This window comes from Lepisma saccharinum, chromosome 18 (assembly GCF_977018435.1).
Source record: "Lepisma saccharinum chromosome 18, izLepSacc3.1, whole genome shotgun sequence".
Lineage (NCBI taxonomy): Eukaryota > Metazoa > Arthropoda > Insecta > Zygentoma > Lepismatidae > Lepisma > Lepisma saccharinum.
The window spans coordinates 19583247-19605815 of NC_139246.1; the positions used below are offsets into that span (position 1 = coordinate 19583247).

General features: G+C 37.1%; 1 protein-coding gene across 1 annotated transcript in view; it reads right to left on the reverse strand.

Moving 5' to 3' along the window:
* Window positions 1-975: 975 nt before the first annotated feature.
* Window positions 976-22569, reverse strand: part of RPA1 (replication protein A 70) — a 142316-nt gene continuing 120722 nt past the window's right edge. Inside the window, exons 21-25 of the mRNA XM_083139866.1 lie at window positions 17953-18113; window positions 16597-16849; window positions 9904-10136; window positions 9008-9150; window positions 976-4764 (exon numbers count right to left, since the gene is read on the reverse strand). Of these exons, the coding sequence (XP_082995992.1) occupies window positions 4566-4764; window positions 9008-9150; window positions 9904-10136; window positions 16597-16849; window positions 17953-18113 (989 nt within the window). The 3' untranslated portion in view covers window positions 976-4565. The remainder of the gene's footprint in view (window positions 4765-9007; window positions 9151-9903; window positions 10137-16596; window positions 16850-17952; window positions 18114-22569) is intronic.

Consider the following 22569-nt stretch of genomic DNA (forward strand, 5'->3'; position numbering starts at 1 on the left):
TTTGCGCACTTGGACTGTTGAAACGATGTCTTCAACATCGCTGCCCGCACACCCTGGATGGTCTATGGAAAGCTTGCAGGGAGGAGTGGGACAGAATTCCCATGCCTGTCCGGCACTGGAGCTTGCTGCAATGGAAACTGCGATACCGGGCGATAGTGCACAATGCTGGGGGTCCAATAGAACATGATCGGTGCTGGCGGCACAGTATCTCTTAAGGTAAGTACCCGTCAAAAATGGGCGGATATAAAGCGAACAACCTTCTGTATATATATATATATATAGACATATTCTCTGAAATCTCATCTTTGCATTGATGTACAATACGCATCACAATTTTGTTTCATAACTGCTGTCACAATAATTAAAGCTACCCCTTCCAATGGAAAATCAAATTTGATTTGAATAGGAGAAAAACACATTTTAACCTTATTTGGACTCATAACGTCACACTAATATGGTTCATAGAATAACTTTGGAGAAATTATTATCGTATGAAAAAGTTTGTCTCCATTTCAACAGTCCACTTCCTTTATTATTGTAGGTTAATGGCATTTTGGTGGTATCATTTCACTGTATTGACTTTACACTCCAGGGCTGCAATTATCAAATGCAAGGGCCTGTGCGAACTATACTCGTGACGCCCTAATACATATTGTAAAAATTAAAAATATGTACACCTTCAATGCCTCATAAAATTCTACCCCCCTCCCTCCCCCAAACTTGACACTGGACAAGCACATCCTACAACTTGTTTTGTCAGTGGAGTCATGAAATGACACAAACCTGAATTACGGTATATTTGCATTCACTAGGTTTTCACTATCAAGTAGCAGCAATTATTGACACCCAAAATGTGAGTCAAACATATAACAATTATATAATGTCCCCACTATCTACTTACCAGACAGCATTATATTATGCAGTATGCAGGAAAAATAACATACATTAAAACTTATTAAAATTATTTTTCCATCCTTGATAAGAATGCATGGAATTTACATACATACATAGTTTGTAGAGAAATCCTATAGTTCTTAAGTACAAAACATTGGTAACAATAAGATATGGCACAATATATATATATATTTTTTTTCCTCATTACATATTAGTGCACACTATTTCTGTTGACACATCAACACACTTAAGTGTTGTTACTCCATTTAAGTACAGAAACAATTTTCTACAAATTTTATTACCAAATGTCATAAACCACCAAGCAAAATAATCCTTCAACTGAATTTTATAGAAATAAAATGAAAACAGACTGCCATGTAAATGAAAAGTCTAATGTTAAGCTGCTACGATACAGTGCATGGAAACAAACATCTTGTCTGCTATGTTTCATGCCAAATGTTTTAAAATCAATTTGCCACTTTGAAATTACTTGTAAAATAATGGATTAGAAACCGAACCACTACTAATTTAAGTTTTTCAAGCACATATTACATTTTGTTTGAATGAAAAAGGGTGGAGAACACGTTAACATTTTTTTTATAAATAAAAACTCAGAAATTGCATGTGCACATGAGAGGGTGCCCTCACAAGAGACTAGGCATTTTCTGTCCCCCCAAAATGATATGAAGTTGCTACTACTGACTTACAACTTTTAAAATCAACATAAAAATATACTTTTGACTCAGTTTTTGAAATATTCTCAATTTTTTTAAAAAAAACATTCACACAAAAATGTATAGTAAGTAGTATACAAACAACCTTAATATATAAAAGTAGCTACCATTCCAAAAAAATAATACTTTGGCACAGCTGAACAGTAAATTTGCATAAATGGAATGTAACACAAAACTTAAAAATGTGTTAATGTGTACAACTTCTAATGGCAGTCTTCTCTCTATATTACTCTCTCTATATAATGGGCATATTTATAACTTTTTCAGTTCTATACTTTTTTTTCTTTTCAAGACATACAAAAATATCTGCTACACAATAATTAAACCCATCTTTGGTATAAATAATTACAATAAAACAAGAGTACATTTTGAAGATTCCATACAACTATTACCAGCTATAACTTTTACTTAAATAGGGAGGAACTTCAATATCTATACAGCAGTCGTTAATTATGCATCTACAGCACTGAAGGAGGAGCATTGTGATTGGTTAAATACTACACCAATTAATTTCAATTGCGTTGTAACAACAACAAATATGACATTATGGATTACTTTACTTCGCAGCGACTTGTTACTAATGCATTACTCTGTTACACAATACAGATAGATAAGAAATTTAACTGAAATGACCACATGTACATACATACACTGTGTTTAGGGACCTGAACTTATCAGTGTTTTCTCTGCAGTTTTCAATTCATGCTTATTATTAGTTTCTGTAATCACTACAGACTATAAATCTGGAGCGACGGAATTCTCATCTCCTATAAAATTTTAAAAATACATTACAAAAAGAGAAACTGTCTAAGGAAACTTTCTACAAAAAACCTGATTTGATAACATTTTAATTTGTTTCACAAGTACATTTTTATTGTAAACTATGAACTGAAAGCCTAGGGTGTCCATGAAGTCATGGAACAGAGACTTTGAGGGTATGTAACTTTGTCTATGTGGATATATTTTTTAAAACATTACACAAGAAAATGATTCTTTACATGAATGTTAAGTATGGGGATAAAGTTACTAAGGAATAAAAAAAGTTTTTCTACGAAGTTAAAAGACAACTATGGAGTCGCTTACAAAAATTTTCGATGTGCATCAAAGGTCTCTGTGGGTATTTATCAAATTGAAAAAAAAAAATGAAATTTTTATGCATTATGGGGTTAATTTTGATATTCATAAAAACATGTTTTTCTCTGAAATTACGAGGTATTCTGGCAACATGTTTTTATAACAAGCCAATTAGCTTATCATACCGATGCTTGAAAATTGTAACAATTAAAACTTGTTCAAAGCATTGATTAATAATATTAGTGAATGAGTATCTCCGGGTGGGGACTACTTTGGGAGGTCTCTGGACTAAGGATAAGATTGGAAAAGAGTATATAGATCTTGCTCAAGATAGGGACAGATGGAAGACCATGAACCTTCGGGTTTAAGAAGGCTAGAGAGTTAGTTAGTTAGAATGAGTATTCCATTATAAGCATGAATTTACCTAAAATTTTGCTTCAAAATATTCCAGAATTACATCAGAATATTAAAATACCTGTTACAGTTTTTCACACAATGTGGTGCAAAATATATGGAAATTTCAAATTTTGCATAATGTCTTGAGAAGAGAGCCACAGACTGAACCTCGCCTCAAATTTTGACTAAGTGACAGTATGCATTAGCACGAGATAAATAAACATCATTAACACTGCTAAATTTGCAAAATGAGATGAAACAAACAAAATGGATACCTTTTGAGATCCTCCTTTTCTTGGGTCTACAGGATGCATAATAAACAATAAATGTCCGATGTAAAAAATTATAGCAAAATGCTTGTTTGTAGACCTAACTGCGTAATTTCACACTAAAGAAAGACCGTGAACCGCACTAATATTACAATAATGCTTCCACCTCAGTGCTCCAAATGCTTAATTGACAACTTTACATATTTTGTAATCTACAAGCAAAAAAGCGACTTTCATATATATATTGTACTAGAACCAGGTGTAAATATCAGAACACAGAATACTACCGAGGTGTCCCTACCACATTAAATAATACTGCTTTAGAAGTTACAGCCTAGGTTAATATTCACCATTTATAATTCACACTTTGACACGGTGATACTGACAATATTTACAACAAATGACTATAGTAATGTACTTAAACATAAAAACAACATACATTTCAAAAATGTATGTTAATAACACAAAGCTTTTAGTAAGGTGAAATAAATGCATTTGAATGGTACCTTTTGTTTTTGGATTTTACATCTCACAAAAAAAGGGGGGCCATTTACTGTTGCCCATATTTCTATTTATAGAAAGTGGCAGTTAAAAAAAAATACAATTTCTCATAAAATTCCATTCTGAGCAAAGAAAAACATGGAAAAAATAACCAAGGACAGAATTTTGAAAATACACTACTACGTAAATTTCTCATATGCATCCATGACTGGATAACAATATTTCATTGAAAGACAAAGCAGTTTTACTGCTTTTATTAATTACAAGAACACCGTATAAATTCGTATACTTTTATTCTCAAATGTGGTACCATTTAGTTATGTTACTACCACAAGTTTTTCAACTATATATATATATATGTGATGATTAAAAACAATTGTGAATACTTGTGAAAATGAAAGACATTTTTTCAAATATTTTTGTACAAAAATCTACATTTTATATCTACGATGAGAAAAAAAAATCAGTTCATCACACTTTTTATGTGAATGTTCGAAGTTGTGCTGAAGGTGCAGACAATTCTTTTTGATTTGCTCTCTTCTTAAAATTTCTCGCACAAGCAAAAGATCATCGACCTCAAAGAAAATCCAAAACACCAATTTCTACATTTACACCATACCTTTTCTCTTCATCCGGAAGCGATGATCGGCAATTCCTTCTCGCTCGGTTGTCTCACACACTCCACGTGCAGCCCCTGTCAGTTGTTATCTGAGCCACTGGCCTCCCCAATCAGCTCCAGGGTCTGCCCAGTCACCTGGCATCTGTGCTGCATCGCCTCTTCGTACGCTTTCCGCACAGCTTTACGCTCGGTCGGTTTGCGGGATTCGATCAACTTGGCTTGGTCGAGATCGGTATCAAGACCAAGGGGCTCGAGTTTATTTCTCGGCAGCCACTGCCTATAAATAAAATACTGAATTAGGGAAAATTATAGAAGAGCATTAATTAGAATGGGCAAAACTTGAGCTGAGCTGTGCCCATAGAGATTACAAACAATTCAAATGCTTGAATATTGTTATAATTAAAAGTTGTAAAAAAATTGACAATATTAAAGTGTAAGTATTTCATCTATTACCAAGAGTTTTAGTTTAAAATATGGCTGTGCCGATACCGATGTTAAAATATGGCTGTGCCGATACCGATGTATCAGTATCGGTTGATTTCAGAAAGTATCGGTTGGAATTCCTTTAAAAATACCAGTCGATACTTCCCCGGCACTTTGGTCTTTTACAGGCTCTGCCAAAATGCCTCATGAGCAAAATTCGAGATTTATTTTTATTTTACACCAGCTTTTTAAGCAAAAAATAAATTTTGTTATAATTTAATATCGTGATGTAATTCTTGAATATTTTGAAACAAAGATCTTTGTAAAATTGATGCATATAATTACACACTAATATTACTCAATATTTTGAAAAACTTAATATTTCAATCTTCAAGCATTAGTCTTGGTGCTCAGCCCTACTTTAAAATATTCAACAATAAAATCAGAAAATTAAAAAACATGTTACATAATCACAAAATCCAGTTTTTCACACAAAAATAGTGCAAAATAACAAGGAACTTTGAATTTTGCATAATTTCCAGGATAGCCAGACTCCATGAAAATATCATGTGGCATTTTTGCAGACTCCATGAAAGATGAAAATGCCACAAAAGTATTGGCTGGTATCAGTAAATAAATTCCAACCGATACATTCTGATACCAATACATCTGCATCAATATCAACTCAGCACTATGTAAGCACGTATAATTGTAGGGTTGTGACCAAAGAGTATATATGTCACTAGAGTATATATGTCACTACTGTCCGATTAAAAATCATAGATATTTGAGTTTGGACTCCAATTAAAAATTAACGAGTAGACCTACATAAAAACGAGTTTCATCAAAATTTAGCTTATTCAATTCTGCGTTAATCTATGCTAACAATTTTTTTTTCAAGTATGCCTTATATTTTTTATCACCTTGAGAACAAAAAAAGGGCCGGGTTTTTTGAGTTTTACAAACGATTGCTCTATTAGAAATTCTGTAAATCCAAAACAGGTTGTCCGATTGTTATGAAAATTTAGTAGGGTGTAGGGAGAAAGGTTGTAAACACTATTCATTTTCAGGTTTTCTAAATATGTCAAAAAAACGTTCCTTTCAATTTTTATTGAACGGAGGAAAGCTGTGCGTGGAACGTGGCAACACCGCAAGCATAGACTCACTGCTCCAGGCTGAAATTTTCAAGGCTCAACGGACATCGCTGTGTTGCTACGTCCACGTACAGCTTTACTTCGTTGAATAAAAATTTGTATAAAATCTGTTTCGCAATGCGATTGGCAATATTTAGCTTCGGAAAGAAAATGCTTCACATTATATAGAATTTCAAAATTATTCAAAAAATTTGAATCTTTTAGTTACCAGGCTCTTAAGAATACACTGAAGAGAAATGCCACTTTAGCCTTTTGCGCACAGATGGGAGATACAGCTTCCATGCGGCAGTAATTATTTCTTGGAAACTACACATATTTCAGTTCTGTCTCTTTTGTTCATTAGTGTACCTCTACAGGTATGACATATTCGAATTCTGACACTAGAAGTGAAATTCCTAAAATTATTTCTGTAAGCTGGAAATGCTATCACTCTTATAGTTTTTATTTTCTTCCCCAAGAAGTATTAGTTTACTTTCAATGAAACTTTGCATGGTTGTAGGAATGTGCCACTGCTACATACATTTTTTTGTTCACTTCGTCCTATTGTGCGGCTATTTTTTTCTTCTTCCTCTTCCTTTAACATTCATTATTGGGAGGCACAATGCATAAATTTTACATTTGCTACAAACCCTATTTTTAAATAAGAAAACAAAACCAATTGTATCTCTCTATGACAATTAGTTCTCAAGCTATAATTTTTTTTAACTTCGTGGCAAGTTTAAATAATGTTCGCTTGAAAAGGTCAATTCTGCAGAGGCTTTTCAGGCACCCAAGGCTTAAAGGTTAATTAGCTTCTTCTGGCACACCATTACCCATCAGTTGAATAATAAGATACATACATGAAATTGCATTTACATTACATAGTCCAACATGTTGAAAACAAGGACATGAATAATAGTTTTTCTTGTATGTATGCATTGCTTGCATTGTAGAATTATTTTTTTGTAGTTTACAGTTATTACAAGCATAAAAAAAAACAGTTTTTCTTTGTGACGTTTCAGGAGAACACAGGCTCCCTTCATCAGACATATATTTATATTTTGACTTAAGATACAGTTATAATCTTAGCAATCTTTTAAACAAAAATAATCCATTATATAATGGATGTTGTCAATGTTACATTGTTGTAATATAGCAACCTAACTGTGAAAAGAAGCAGTCTGTTTTATTTTTATTTCAGATAAAAAGTTTTGATCACAATATTTCTTATATAAAATTATGAATCCCAAATATCATCATTGTTTTCACAAAGTTTCTTGATGTTTTCTGTTACATTAAATTTTAAAGATGGTGGCTTACTCCATTTGTGAAAAAGAAAACTCCATACTGGATCTATGTTACCATTTTCATTATTTAATTTATTCCAGTGTTCTGCAATGAACGAAGCTTCATACACATTCAACTCTATGTTTCCCGTCAATCTTTTTAAAACCCTTCTCTTTTTAATCAAATGTTTCTCTTCAATGATGTGAGCTGACAAACCTGTTCTTGGGTTTAGATTTATAATGTCCAAATCATGTTCCTGCCAATGTCACAACGAAAAACTGTTTTCTTATAACCAAACTAACTAACTCCCTAGCCTTCTTAAACCCGAAGGTTCATGGCTGCAGCAACACAGGCCTTCCATCTTTCCCTATCTTGAGCAAGTTCTATATACTCTTTTCCATCCCTACCAATTTCCTTTAGGTCCATCTCAACGTTGTCCCTCCATCTTCGTCTTGGCCTTCCTACAGGTCTCTTACCATCAGGTTTCCCAACAAGAATCCTGTAAACTCCTCTTTCCTCTCCCATTCGTGCCACATGGACTGCCCACCTAAGTCTTCTTGATTTAATTATTCTAATAATATCTGGACATGAATACAAATTATGTAGTTCTAAATTATGTAACCTTCTCCACTCACCTGTCTCCTCATCCCTTTTAGGTCCAAATATTTTCCTAAGGATCTTATTTTCAAATACTCTCAATTTATGTTCCTCTTTCAATGTAAGGGACCAAGTTTCACACCCATATAATACTACAGGCAAAATTACTGTTTTGTATATTTTAACTTTTAGTTTCTTAGATATTAAACGAGAAGACAAAAGTTTATGAAGAGAGAAGTAACATGCATTTCCTGAATTAAGCCTACTTTTTATTTCCTCTTTAATACAATTTTCATTTGTTAATATTACTCCTAAGTATTTGAATTTGGAAACTGGTTCAAATGAGTTGTTATCAATAATTAGATTTTGATTATTACCTAACACTTGGTTTCGGCCTGTAAGCATATATTTAGTTTTCTCTTTGTTAACTTCCAAACCTCTCTCTTTAGCAGTTTTGAAAAATATTTTAGCATTATTCTGTTTTCTTATGCTTGTAATAATCGTAAACTACAAGAAAATAACAAGGACATGCCTTCAAAATAATGTTTTAAAAATTTCTCACTTGCATCATCAGACTTTACCAAGGGGAAACGCTGCAAATTTAAAGCTGGGGTCACATTGTTGCCAGAGTGGAATAACCCACTGGGTTACTTTATAACTGAGTACAATTTAAATTTGTCAAGTTTTCAGACCAAAAGTGGTGGCAAACGTATCTTGACTGAAGTTCAAAAAACATGAACATTCCAAAGGCAGACAAATCCTTAAATATTAGTTACATTCAAAGGGCCGATGGCGCAGCGGTACCACCATCACCTTCTAATCAAGGGGTCCCGGGTTTGATACCCAGTGGAGGCACTTAGTGGTTTGGATCCCACTTTAAACTGTATGTCCAGTCCCCATTAGCCTTACTGTGTATAAAGTTGACTTAAAACACCAACTCAACATTCAGAAGGCATAGTAACTTCAATTAGTCAGCTTGAATGATCAGAGAGAAACCTTTCTTGTTTCACCTAGCCAGATTTGGCCAGATCTCAGCAAGAATTAAAGGGTGTAAAATGAGTAATTGATATCCGTACGTACCATGTCCTTTTTGTGTCAAAGAACAGGACAAGGAAGACTGGATCCTCGTAGTTCTGTGCCAGAGCAAGGACATCATCTGGAGGGGCTGGGATTGGAACGCCATTGTGAAAGTACCCAGTTTTGGGCATTTTGGGGTTAATTATCTGAAATGAAAGGAAAACAATATTAAAAAGCTATGGAAACAAGATTCAAATTATTCAAATCCTGATACATTTTTTTAAGAATATGTATAAAGATTACATCTAATAGTACCTGTTTTCTTACCTCTTGAATTTATGTTAAGAGTATTACCTTATCCATTTAGAAATGTACATATTTCTAAATTAGTGTACTTACTTTTTCTATTCATAAGGAACTGATATAACTATGGAAGCAATTTACAAGTAATAATTTATGTATTAAGAGATAGGTCCAAAAAATTAATAATGTATTGTAAAATAATAAATGTATCCTTCTCTTACTTTGCTTTATTGCATTTATTTTGTGCATATTTGGTGTTTACACATTTCAACTATTGCTCAATCAGGTGAATATTAACAAAGAATGTCTGGTCATAGTTTTATTTTTAATATCTTGAGGATAATATTTAAATTTCATGTAATAATAGTACTGATTATTATTTATTGAATTTCAAGTATTACTGCATTTCTCTAATAATTACTAACATTCAATGAAAATGTATTATTTAAAATAAATCATAGAACCATAGTCAATGGTCCTTTGAAATTAATTGAAAAAAAATTGCAAAGTGAAAATATGGAACATCACCTATACAATATTAAAACTGAATAAGCTAGTTTCCTAAATCTCCTCCAACAAAGTCACCATTGAAAATTGACACTTTTTTACTGTGCATGAAATACAATAGATGTCATCTCACAATTGAGAATACTTACCAGAGCAGGATACCATGGGTAGCCCCTACACTTGGCCCACACGAGATCCAGTGGTTCCAAAGGGATTTGAGACCCAGAAGAGAAGTTCGCAGTTTCGTCTGCTGATGATTCCGACTGCATTTCTCCAATGTGAGATTCTGAATTCTCCGAACTGTCTGAGTCACTGCTCGAGGACCCTGAAGAACTAGATCCTGAATCAGATTGTGTGTCGTCATCAGTTTCCGCAGATATTTCTACAAAGAAAAAACAAATAAAAATCGAAATTTATCTACATACACAGTTGAATGCTGAATGTTTGCATTGCTATGATATTTAGATACAGCAAAAAGTAAAAGTAGAACATACTATTCAGAGCTTTTGTGACGTGCACATAGCGATGTATCAACTTGAATTTTAAATCATGGTTTGTTCCATTTTTAACACTGGGTAATCCAATCTGCACCTCACATCTACTTTTTAAGCTTTTTTAACATGTGGGCAATCAACCTACAAGAAGTGCCAGGAAAGAAAACACCTGCAAAAGTTTACTCCTGTTATAATTAAAAATACTCTATGTGATCAGAAGTATCCGGACACCCACCTGAAAATAAAGTACAAGTTTGGGCAACCCTCCATCGGGAACACTGGCAGTCAATACAGTGTTGGACCACCCTTGGCCTTGACGACAGCATCCACTCTCACAGACATACTTTCAATCAGGTGCCGGAAGCTTTCCTGAGGAATGGCAGCTCCTTTCCTCGCAGAGTGCCAAAATGAGAAGAGGTATTGATGTGGATCGGTGTGGTTTAGCACGAAGTCGGCATTCCAAAACATTCCAGAGATGTTCTATGTGATTAAAATCAGGACTCTGCGCAGGCCAGTCCATTAGTGGGATGTTGTTGTCGTCAAACCACTCCTCCACAAGCCTTGCAGTATGGGCGGGTGCTCGGTCATGTTGAAAGACACAATGGTCATCCTCGAACTGGTCTTCGACGGTAGGCAGCATGGAACCTGTTAAAATGTCAAGCTAAGCTTGTGCCGTGACATTGCCATGTAAAGCAACCAGAGGGTCAAGTCCCCCTTCTGGAGAAACATGACCACACTGTAACCCCGCCACCTCCGAATATCACTGTCGGCACTATACAGGCTGGTAGATGTCGTTCACCAGGCATTCGCCACACCCACACCCTACCATCGGATCGCCACATTGTGTACTTTGATTCATCACTCCAGTCAACGGTTTTCCACTGTTCTATGGTCCAGTTTCGACGCTCCTTGCACCACACGAGGTGGCGTTTGGTATTTGTCTGTGTGATGTTTGACTTATGGGCAGCTGCTCGGCCATGGAAACCAAGTTGCCTCACCTTGCGCCAAACAGTAATGGTGCTTGGAGTAGATCCTGATGCAGTTCGGAATTCCTGTGTGACGGTGGCGATGGAAGATTGACGATAATGCTGTATGACCCTCTTCAACACTTGATGGTCTCTGGAGGTCAACATGGAAGGATGACCTGCACGCTTTTGGGTTGTACACATCCCTTCACTATAACATTGGGAACAGTAGACAGAGGGATGTTTAGGAGGGTGGAAATCTCACACACAGACTTCCTACACAAGTGGCACCCAACCAACTGACCATGTTGAAAGTCTGCGACTTCCTCAGACCATCCCATACTGCTGTCTCACACTGTCTGCACACTTCTGAGTTCGCTGACTATGTGTTCCACGCAGTAGATGCCCGTACTGTGTCGCCTTCTATGATAAACACACGTTTCCCGGTGTGTCTGGATACTTTTGATCACATAGAGTATCATATTCGAGAGGTGTCCTTGATATAGTTAATGGCATGTTATTTAGCTGCCTTACAACCATCAGCAAACACTTGAGAAAAGAAAAATAATAGTTTGCGTCTGCAACAGTGTTGGTAAGTATTAGTAATGCAGCTGTACTAAAAGCGATGATGATGCTGATTGGTATCAGGAGATATTGGTTGGATTTTTATTTTTTAATTTAAAATTTTGGGTGCGTCAGCACTAAGGCTATTTTGCACCCGTCACATTATACGGGGTCCAGCCCTTACCATGACTAAAACAGCATAACTGTAATGCTGTGTTGTAACTAAAATGTAAAATAAAATTTTCTCACCGGTTAAAAGCTGAGGCTGCAAAGAGGTACTCAGCACATATAGCGGCAAAACACAAAATTATACTGCCCATAGGGCCAGTTGCCAGAGCCTCGTTAGTCTACAAAATGCAGTCCAGGGTGTACTGCATGGAAGTGAGGTTGTCAATTGGGTGTACTATCTGGAAGGTCACCCCTTACACCCAGCGGCGTAGTGCCCACGTAAGGCTTGTAAGTCCACCTTACAAGTTGAAATTATTGAAGAAAACATATTTCATTACCGTATTTATCGCTTGAACACACATAGCATTATAAGACTTCAAATAGAACTTTTAACGAAACAATTGAGGACTTGTTTTGATTCGAGTTGTTTCTCTGTAAGGCTTCTTGAGAGGAATTACGTGCGGGTGAATCGAAGAAATGATTTGGACTCACCCATGGCGGGTGTGTTTGCTTACGTAGTATCTTCTCAACCAATGACAGGGCACCCCGATTCTCACGCACTGTAAGGCGCATTACGAGTGGATGCTAACTGGCGAGATTTCTGTCCCCGCTGCGTCTGTTTGCCACGGTCGGAAGAGAACCAAGAAAATCGACTCCCGTGTTGTTTCAACAATGCTTGACGGGAGGTGTAACAAAACGGGTTTCATTTTAAATGTGTAAACCAGGCATGTCAAACTCAAAATATGAACTGGGCCAAATAGTCAGTAGTGTTAGATAGGGCGGGCCGCAAGGAAAAAAATTAAATTATCTTTAATACTTTATTTTAAAGAATGACTAACATAACACTTAATAAAGTATATTGAACATTCATTGAAACTTGATCATTGCTTCTTGTCTGACAGCTGGCATATTTTTTCTGCCACCAACTTATCAATATCAGGAGACATCTTATTCAAAGCAGCTACTTTCAGAACACAGCTAAGATGAACATCTGAAAATCTGGATCTCGTTGGTGACTTGTTTCCTTTCACGAGTGAGAAAAGTTTTTCACACTTTTAAGTGCTACCGAACATGGAAATTATTTTACACACAAATTTGCGGGTTTCTGGAAAACATGCAGGCAAGTACTCAACTTTGAAACAAAAGTACAGCGAAGTGGGTATCCCTGAATTTCAATTACTCTCATCTGCAAATGTGCTGCATCTTTTTCTCCGTCAGTCGTAAACAGGGCTGAAAACAGGGAGATTTTGTCTTCGAAAGAACGAACTTCGCGGAACCTTTTCCCGAATTCAGTATTCAAAACCTGATTTTTTCGGTGTACTTTTTGTACAAAACAGGGTCCTTTGAACTTGGTCCGTATTTAGAACAAGTTGGAAAGTGCTTCAAGTATTCATTTCTTAACTGTTTTTCCCAAAGCAATAACTTACGCTCGAATGTTTTGACTTGATCATTCATGTTTGTGATTAATTGATATTTTCCTTGCAGTTTCAAAATTAATTCTCACAAGTGTTTCGTTATATCAACAAGAAAGGAAAGATCTTGTAACCACGTTGGTTGCGAAAAAAGGCTGGTGTCTTGTTCTCTCATTTCCAAAAATTGGCATATTTCATCTTTCAAGTTACAGAATCTTTCAAGAACCACAGAACACGATAGCCAAGCGCACTTCTATGTAGTACGGCACTCCAGAATATTCGCTTTCTAAATCTGTTAAGAAAGAAGTTGATAGCTTTTTTCACAGGTTTCATCACACTTTCCATGTTGATTACTTTTGAACACAAGACCTCTTGGCGAATGATGCAATGCACATGATGGAACATGTGTTTATCACAGGTTTCACGAAATTTGTTTTGCAGTTTTCTCACAAAACCATTGTTTTTTTCCCGTCATTGAAGGGGCACCATCCATAGCTACACAGGATAACTTTGACAGAGGTAAATCATGCTTCCGCAAAAGTTCACGAACAGCAATAAATATATCCTCACCGGTAGTAGTGTCATGCAACGGTAAAATGTCCAATAGCTCATCATCACAAGCACGAAGAAACACAGCTAAGTGAGCTACACCACCGATGTCTGTACTCTCATCACAAGCGATGGAATAAGCAATGAAATTTGACACTTTTGTTTTAATTTGATCACTAAAATCACAGGCCAGTTTGGTTACTCTTTCAGCAACCGTGTTGCGGGATAGTGAAATGCCTTGAAAAGCTTTTACACTTGCGGGATTAACTATTTCAGCAGCTTTTATCAAGCACCGTTTAATAAACTCGCCTTCGGCAAAAGGTTTTCACTGTTTAGCTATCAACTCCGACAATGCGTAGCTTGCGTGTACCGCAGCTTTGCTTTCTTGAGCTACTTTAGTAGGTTTTCGGGCGAAGGCAGCTTGTTCCCCTTTCCCTTCAATCCCCCTCTCATTGTAGATTACGGAGGGAAAACTGCGCAGGCAGACGACTTAGCCTTGGACTCTGAACAACTGGTAATCAGTACATTCGTCAACCACCCCAATAATGCAACACAACCACCTTTTTTCACCTACCGACGGGTATATCCTGTCCAAGAGGAAAACGTGTGAAATTTCACATCATCTTATATAAAAACACAGATATTTTAGCAACTACACCTGAAGGGTCTACTATTTAGAAACAGGTAATAGCAAAGGGGCCGCACAAAAATATATCGCGGGCCACGTGTTTGACATGCCTGGTGTAAACCAACTATTGAGTTCACAAAGAGATGGTTTAATGTTGGATATTACCTTCATTAGAAGTAGCGAAGTTAAAGATAAAAGAGGAATGTCTGGCAATCCTAGATCCGGCAGCGCCCGCAAAGTTAGGCACGTGCATCCCAGTTGCCCGTAATGTTAAAAGCATAGCGTTATGATTTACAGATTTGTTTTACCTTTTCCTTTGACTAAGTTGCTTGATATGCATTTGAAAATGTGCGCAAATATCGTAACCATGACAATGAGTAATATTCTCGAATGCAATTGCATTTGCAAATTGTATCCTACGCATTTACCACAAATGGCATTTTAGTGAAAGAATAATAATAATAATAATAAAAATATGACATGGCCTTTCCAGAAGAAGAGTTTGTGTCCTTAACTAAGCTGTATGCGAAATTTGTCAATTGCTACCAGTTGAGCTACAGGTAATTTATTCTGAAGCCGAATATCAAGTAAAGAGTGTGTTTGAATTTCATGAGTACTTGCGTACTACCCATTTGAATGAAGCTGTTGAACAAGTGTACAAACTAACAGAATTGTTCCTCACTGTTCCTGCCTCAAGCTCGTCGGTGGAAAAGTAGTTTTCTGAACTGAGGACGATTCACACATTTCAACGCAGCACACAGACTCAGGCAAGGAAATCTGACTTGGGACTGATATCCATTGAAAAGGAGCTGCTAAAGAAATTGACCAGAAACTCCCGATTCTACGGCGACATAATTGACGTGTTCAGACTAAAGGATCGTCGGATCGTCGGAGAATTTTCATTAAGTAATACATATGCTATTATTGTTAACATAGAGTGTGTGCATTTTGTGTTTGAAATTGAGTATGCCCATGTATGACTTACATTCAAATAGATTCTATTTAGTTAAAATATCTTTGGGTTTTCTTTATCCAATATTCAGATCAGGTTTATCTAAGGAAGCCTTACACCTTTCATAGAATCACGCTACGCCACTGCTTACACCTCATTGCTTGGAATTTATTTACCAATACCAACCGATACTCTTCTGGTATTTTGGTCTTTCATGGGGTCCACAAAAATGCCACACGACACTTTCATGGAGTAATTATCCTGGAAAATTTACAAAAATTGAAGTTTCTTTTATTTTGCACCAGTTTTGTGTGAAAAACAGGATTCTTTGATTACATAACATGTATTATAATATTCTGATGTAATTCTAGAATATTTCAAAGCAAATTGATGTATACGATTGGAGTGGAATACGTACACAATAAAATCAAAGAACTTTAATTATTACAATTTTCAAGCATTGACATCAGTATTGATGGGAATCGGTAAGTGTTTTGGCATCCTTATGGGCACTGGCTCAGCTCTAATTAATAATCAGCATTTTGGAACCAATACATTCTAATATCAATACGATTGATATACAGGTATCAAGTCAGGTCTGATCAAAATCACCTTTTACAATATATTTTGAGGACTTAAGGACTGTCTCCCTACACGAAGCATGAGTAGTAGAACAAAATGACAATCTACAATGCCTGGCAGCTGGGATTTTGCAAAGCACATGGATGGAAATAATAAAAGTTGAAGACGAATTGAATTATTTCTCTTGTAGTTTACTGTTCTTACATAAGCACATTTTTCAATGTAAGTTTCGGGAGAACACACATCCATGCTTCATAAGAAATACACAACGAGTCGAAACATATCTATCACTGAAATATTCATTAACCTTTATCTAGCTTAATATATTACAGACCTGCTTACAATTGCAACGTGAGGATCAATCAAGAACTCAATGTTTTATGTTTTATAATAATAGCGTGCTTTTTGGCAGAAATGAAACAAGTGTACACCTTATACAAAACTCTACCTTATCCCCTTAAAGGACACCAGAATTTGCTGGGATAAACATTTTTCATTCTCACAGAGTACCATTCACAACAACTGTACCTTTGCCACTGCGATACACCCTGAAGCTTTCACTGTAAGGCACCACAGGGTCCTGTTCGTTTACGGCAGGCGTTTCCCCAGCAGGCAGCAGGCTGGGATTCTTAGGACTGCCTTGTGCATTGAGAGATTTCATTGCTTTTGGTTTCTGCGACTTATGGTCGCCCGAACTCTGTGTCAGTGCTGGCCCCCCTTCTGCATTCTTCCTTGGTCTGCCAACTCTCCTTTTGGCTGACGGAACAGGAACGTCAGGTTTCTACAAGACAAAAAGTCAATAATAAGACAAAACTTAATATGTACATCACAATAATACTGATTAATTTTATGGACATACCTGGTTGGCCTTGCATACTAAATCAAAACTATAAAAATATATCAATGGATAAGGCTACAGGATGCAAATATCATATACGGCTTTCATTTCAGTTTTAAAGAGTTGCCTCAATTAGATGTGAATGGTGGTTCCCAAACTTGCTTGGTTCACAACTCTTTGTACATGAGTATTGTGTTGCAGTAACCTTACAGGGTAGTAAAATTAGACTTTAAATGAAACTGTGCTATGGCTACCACATTGCAAAATGGATGCTAAAACCATTGCAGATGCAGTAAAAGGTTAAGAACAAAAAATGTTCCATGATGAAATGAAAATTTTTCATTTCTGTGCTTTTTTGCATATTCCTAACCATTTTCATATTATGAGGCATTTTCACATCAAGTACAATACATTTTCATGTACCGTAAGTCAGTAAATACATAACATTGGTACAATTAAAGTGTAATGACAATAATTTGATGAAATTATGAATGAAAATTTCTCATTACATATTAGGTTAAACTAAGGATTTGATGAAACTCATTTATAAACATTGGTCAAAATTGGCATACCAGAACAACAATTAGTTTAGATTTTGTTTTTAAGTCTACTTTATGCATAGATAGGCTAATTGGGACTGAACCTACAGTTTAAAGCAGGCTCTGAGCCACAATGTGCCTTCATTAACCACTTATCAGAACCGGTTGAAATCTAATTTTGAGCAGATTCCAACGCTCAATTTCAAGACACTCAGAAGTTTGAAAACTTTCCTTGAAATATCTAAAATCTGAATTTTCTCGTGTATATATAGATAACTGCTTCCAAACCAGTGTAAAAATTCTGAGGATATTTGTAACACACAAAATAATATTTTATAGCTTAATTATTTCTAGTATTATGTAGATTGCATTTCTTGGTTGGTTGCAACTGAACTATCCGCTGTCATTATTCAATATTAGTTAAGTCTCCTCCACATGATTTTCACAAATTCTAAGTTCCAGAGGCTTCTTCTGTGTCATCAATCAATACATGTGGACGACACTTACCCGAAATGCCGCAGCTGCTTTTCTTGTGAAGAGAACAGCTGTTCTACGATTCACCCCCGACGGAGAACCAGTACTCGCAGGGGAGAGTTGGTTCTCTCCTACTACTCCTGATTTTGTAGGTGTCACAGGATATTGCCCTAGTGGTGCTGTCTTGGCTGAATCTGTAAACATAGTACAATGTTTACAAGAAACATCAACATCATGAAAACTTGAAACTTCTTTATATATATATATATATATAATGGATAAAAGCAAGGAGGGCCAAAAGGGCTAAGTAAAAATAAAATAAGGTAAAAGGAAACACTCACCGGACAGTAGGAAAATTCAAAATTTTCGCTAATTTATAGCATCATCGGTGTGAGAAGAAACAGAAGACGGAACCGTCTTCTGTTTCTTCTCACACCGATGATGCTATAAATTAGCGAAAATTTTGAATTTTCCTACTGTCCGGTGAGTGTTTCCTTTTACCTTATTTTATTTTTATATATATATATATATATATATATATATATATATATATATATATATATATATATACACACACACACACACACACACACACACAAATGAAGGAGGAAGACAGTAAACACTTACCACACAAAAAGAAAAAGTTCGATATTTCGCGACCCAGGTAGCATTTTCAACGGAGAAGAAAGAGATCGTGGTTACGAAGAGTAGAGGCACAGAATACTGACGGCAGCGTCACTACCGTCAGTGTTGCCAGAAACAGTACATAAAAAACAAAGTTACTTTCACCAGTGTTTACTGCATAGGGTGGGTGGTTCCGGGAAGAGGGGAAAGGGTTATTGGTTGGCTAGGTTGAGTCCGGGGGGGTATAGTGGCGTGTATGCCTGATATATAGGCCCTTTTCCTTCGCCTGTGAAAAGACGTGTCTGTGTGGGGAGGTAAAAGATGGATAATGGCAACACGGAAACAGTTGTTGAAGGTGGTATTATGGCTGTTGGTGTGGATGGCAACTGTGAAATCAGAGTTTTGGGTGGATGAACGGTGATTATTGATCCTTAGGTTCAAGGCCCTGGGTTTGTTGCACCTGTGAGCGGGGGGAGTGGTGTGGAAGGGGTGGGAGTGTTTTGGACAAAGATGTTTTTGTGGTTTGGGGGGGGGGGCAAATGAAGACAACCCTAGGTTTATCCCAAAAGTTGTCCCTGGTGTCAGGATCACTGTGTAGGATGGGGAGGAGGGAGTGTATGTCTAATTTTCGTGATGTGGGGGTGGTATTGGGTGATCAGAACTGGAGGATTGGTTTTGGGTTGTTTGGTGCAGTTGTGGGAGGTGGCTCTTGTGATTTGTTTGTTGATGAGGGTAGAGGGGTAGCCACGGTTGGTTAGAGCTTGGTGCAGGCGTATGTTGTAGTTTTGGCGGGATGGGGGATGAGTTGAGGCATTGGCCTCTGAGAGCTAGGGAAAATAGGATGGCCTTTTTTGGTGTGGTAGGGGTGTGAGCTGGAGTAGTGGAGATACTGGAAGTGGTTGGTCGGTTTGATGTGTATGGAAGTTTCCAATTGGTCTCCCGCAACGTGGATGTCCACGTCTACGAAGGTCCCTTGGTCTTTGGAGTGGAACCAGGTGATGGTGGTGTAGTCCTTCAGTTGGTTTAGGAATGTAGTGAGGGAGGGTTCGCCATGTGTCCAGAGGAGGAAAATGTCATCTATGAATCTTAACCAGAGAATTGGTTTCAGTTGTTGAGAGTCAAGGAATTCCTGCTCCAGCCTGCCCATGAACAAGTTGGCATAAGAGGGGGGCCATACGGGTACCACGTATCTGCAGGTAGTGTTGGTCACCAAAGCAGAAGTTGTTGCAGGCAAGTACAAGGTTGGCTAGTTGTATCAGGAAGTGGGTGCTGGGATTGTGGGGTTTGGCTCGGCTGTTGAGGAAGGATTCCGTGGCACGGAGGCCATGGGCATGGGGAATATTGGTGTAGAGGGAGGTGACATCAACTGTAGTGAGGATGGTGTTTGGTGGTAGGGATGGTAGTAAGTTGTGGATGATGTCCAGGAAGTGGTTGGTGTCACGGAGGTAGGAGGGCAGGGCTTGGACGAGGGGTTGGAGGGGAGAGTCTAGAAAGGCTGATATGCATTCAGTGGGTGAATTGTAGCTGGACACAATGGGTCTCCCCGGATTGTTCGGTTTGTGAATTTTCGAGCGGAGGTAGAAAGTGGGGGTGTGGGGGTTGTCAGGTATGAGTGAGGAGATGGTAGAGTTGGATAGGCCTTCAGGGGGTCCTTGGGAGAGGACAAAATCACGGATTTTATCCAGGTGTGTGGTGGATGAATCAGAGTTGGCGGGAGGCTTCCGCCACAGTCAGAGGAGTTCACGACTACTGTGGTGGACCCTTTGTCCGCAGGGAGGATTTTGATGTCCGGGTTGTTGCGGAGGGATCGGAGGGCTTGGTGCTGGGCTGGGGTTAGATTGTGGTGAGAAGAGGAGTTTTGGAGGTATGAACTGTCTGAAACGTTGTTGACAACAGAGGTGATGTATCTTTCGAGGGGTGGTTGTTGGGAAGGGTGGTGGGAGGGGGGCAGAATTGGAGGAGACTGGGATGTATGTCTGGCCCTGCAATCTCTCAGACATACATCCCAGATGTTTGCAACACCAGAAAGATAAGAGATGGGGAGCATGTGTATATCACTGAAATCGAAGATGGGTTATTATTAAATCTAGGAATGGGACGGATGAATAGGTACTATATCGGTATCAGCTGATATAGCCATGTCGGTGTATCGGTAAAATTACCAATAACTTTACCAATTCAATATATATATCTACAAATATGTTATAATAATTTTGTCATTTGGTTACAATTTTTATGAATATATAAACATATAATCTCCTCGGCAGACTTTTTAAAAAAGTAAATGTCTAAATATGCTGCTTCTTTTGCATTGCATTCACCTGGAAACACACATTTATTAAGGAGGTCAATGAACCATTCAGTTTCTTAAAGGATCATTTGCAATTTTATATCGGTACTTTATCGGTATTGGCCAAAATTTCATATCGTCCCATCCCTACTAAAATCTCAACAAAAAGAAGGCATTAGGGGAGACCGGGGTAATTAGAACAGGAAACAGCCTGTAGAAGTTCCACTGTAAATTACTCAGAAAGTTACTGATGGATTTTTTAAAAATTTCTACCATTTCAAAGGACATCTTTTGTATATTTTTGAAAAAAATAATGACCATACCTGCATTGCAAATACTTGTCCAAAAAAAAAAATTGTCATGACACCATAAAATTGTTCCAATTACCCCATTTGGGGTTAATGGAACATAAGTTAGAAATTTCAACTGAATAGCTTTAGATTGCTGTTGGGGTAATACAAACATCATATATAAATGTCTCATTTATCCTGCAAATTTGAACACAATAGCTCTACTTCTTCTGGAGTTATCAATGCTTGTTTAAATAAAATCCCAAGTTAACGTCTTTTTTCATAAAGTTCAATTTCCCAGCTGTGAAGCAAACATGTGTGAATGAAAATCAGTGTTCTATGATTTATTTGAAAGGTTACAGGCCATTCTACAATGTAGTAAAGAAAAACTTCTAATAGTTACATGTACAATGTAGTATATCAATTAGAAAAAGTACAAAAAAGCACCTTTTTTGGAGGAAAACTTACTCCAATTTGTAACAAGTAGTGCTAATACTTCTAAAAACACTTAAGATAACTTACACTAACAGGTTTAACTGTCGTGAAAAACTAATATATACAGAAATTAAGCTTATCAGTCTCAAAAAACAATTATATATGAAACCATAAAATATAGGCTACATGACAAAAGCTACACCAAAGAACACTTGACCCATATTAACATTTGTCAGTTTGGCACCAGTAGATCTACTGATTTGAATGTTTGATTTCTTTTTTGAAAGCTTCATACTTGCTCTTAATGATGTCATACAATGGAAGGGTAAATGGACCGATTCCATTTAACTCCAAAGGTCCGTAAAATATAAACTTCCTATCAATTTCCTCAACATCGGGTCTTCGTGGCCAATCGAACTTGCCAGTTTCTTTTTCCTCCAGAAACTTGATCGTTGCTGTAGACTGGCCATTAGAGATTTTAATAATTCCACCAACATACCACTTTCGCTCGTAATATACAGCGTAGTACTTTTCCAGTTTGAATAGGACTACATCGTCATCCTCTGATTCTTCATCGGCCTCATTAGGCCTACCACTTTCCTCATTGTTTTCCTGTGTTGTGTTCCGTTTTGGAACAGTTGGTATACCAGAACAACCTGGCTGATTTTCAGCTGCTGGGCCTGGTTCACTTTCAGCCTGTGGCTCCACGTCATCTCCAATGTCGGTGCTGTTTTCATCATTGAGAGATAGGTCTATTTCACTTTCTGAAGAAGTAGAGCTGGATTGAAGGGACATTCTTTTCTTGTCTTTTTTGGTCTGTCCTGTGGGTATTTTTTTCTGAGTAGGGCGATTTCTTTTTTTGGCACTGGTAGGCCTAGTAGACATTTCTTTCAGTCGCTGCATAGCATCTTCAGTTGTTAGAATTTCGCCATACTGATCAGAAAGGCATACTCTTGATAGATTACCACTAGACATTGTTCTTGGATTTTGTCCGCTTGGTCTGTGTTGTTT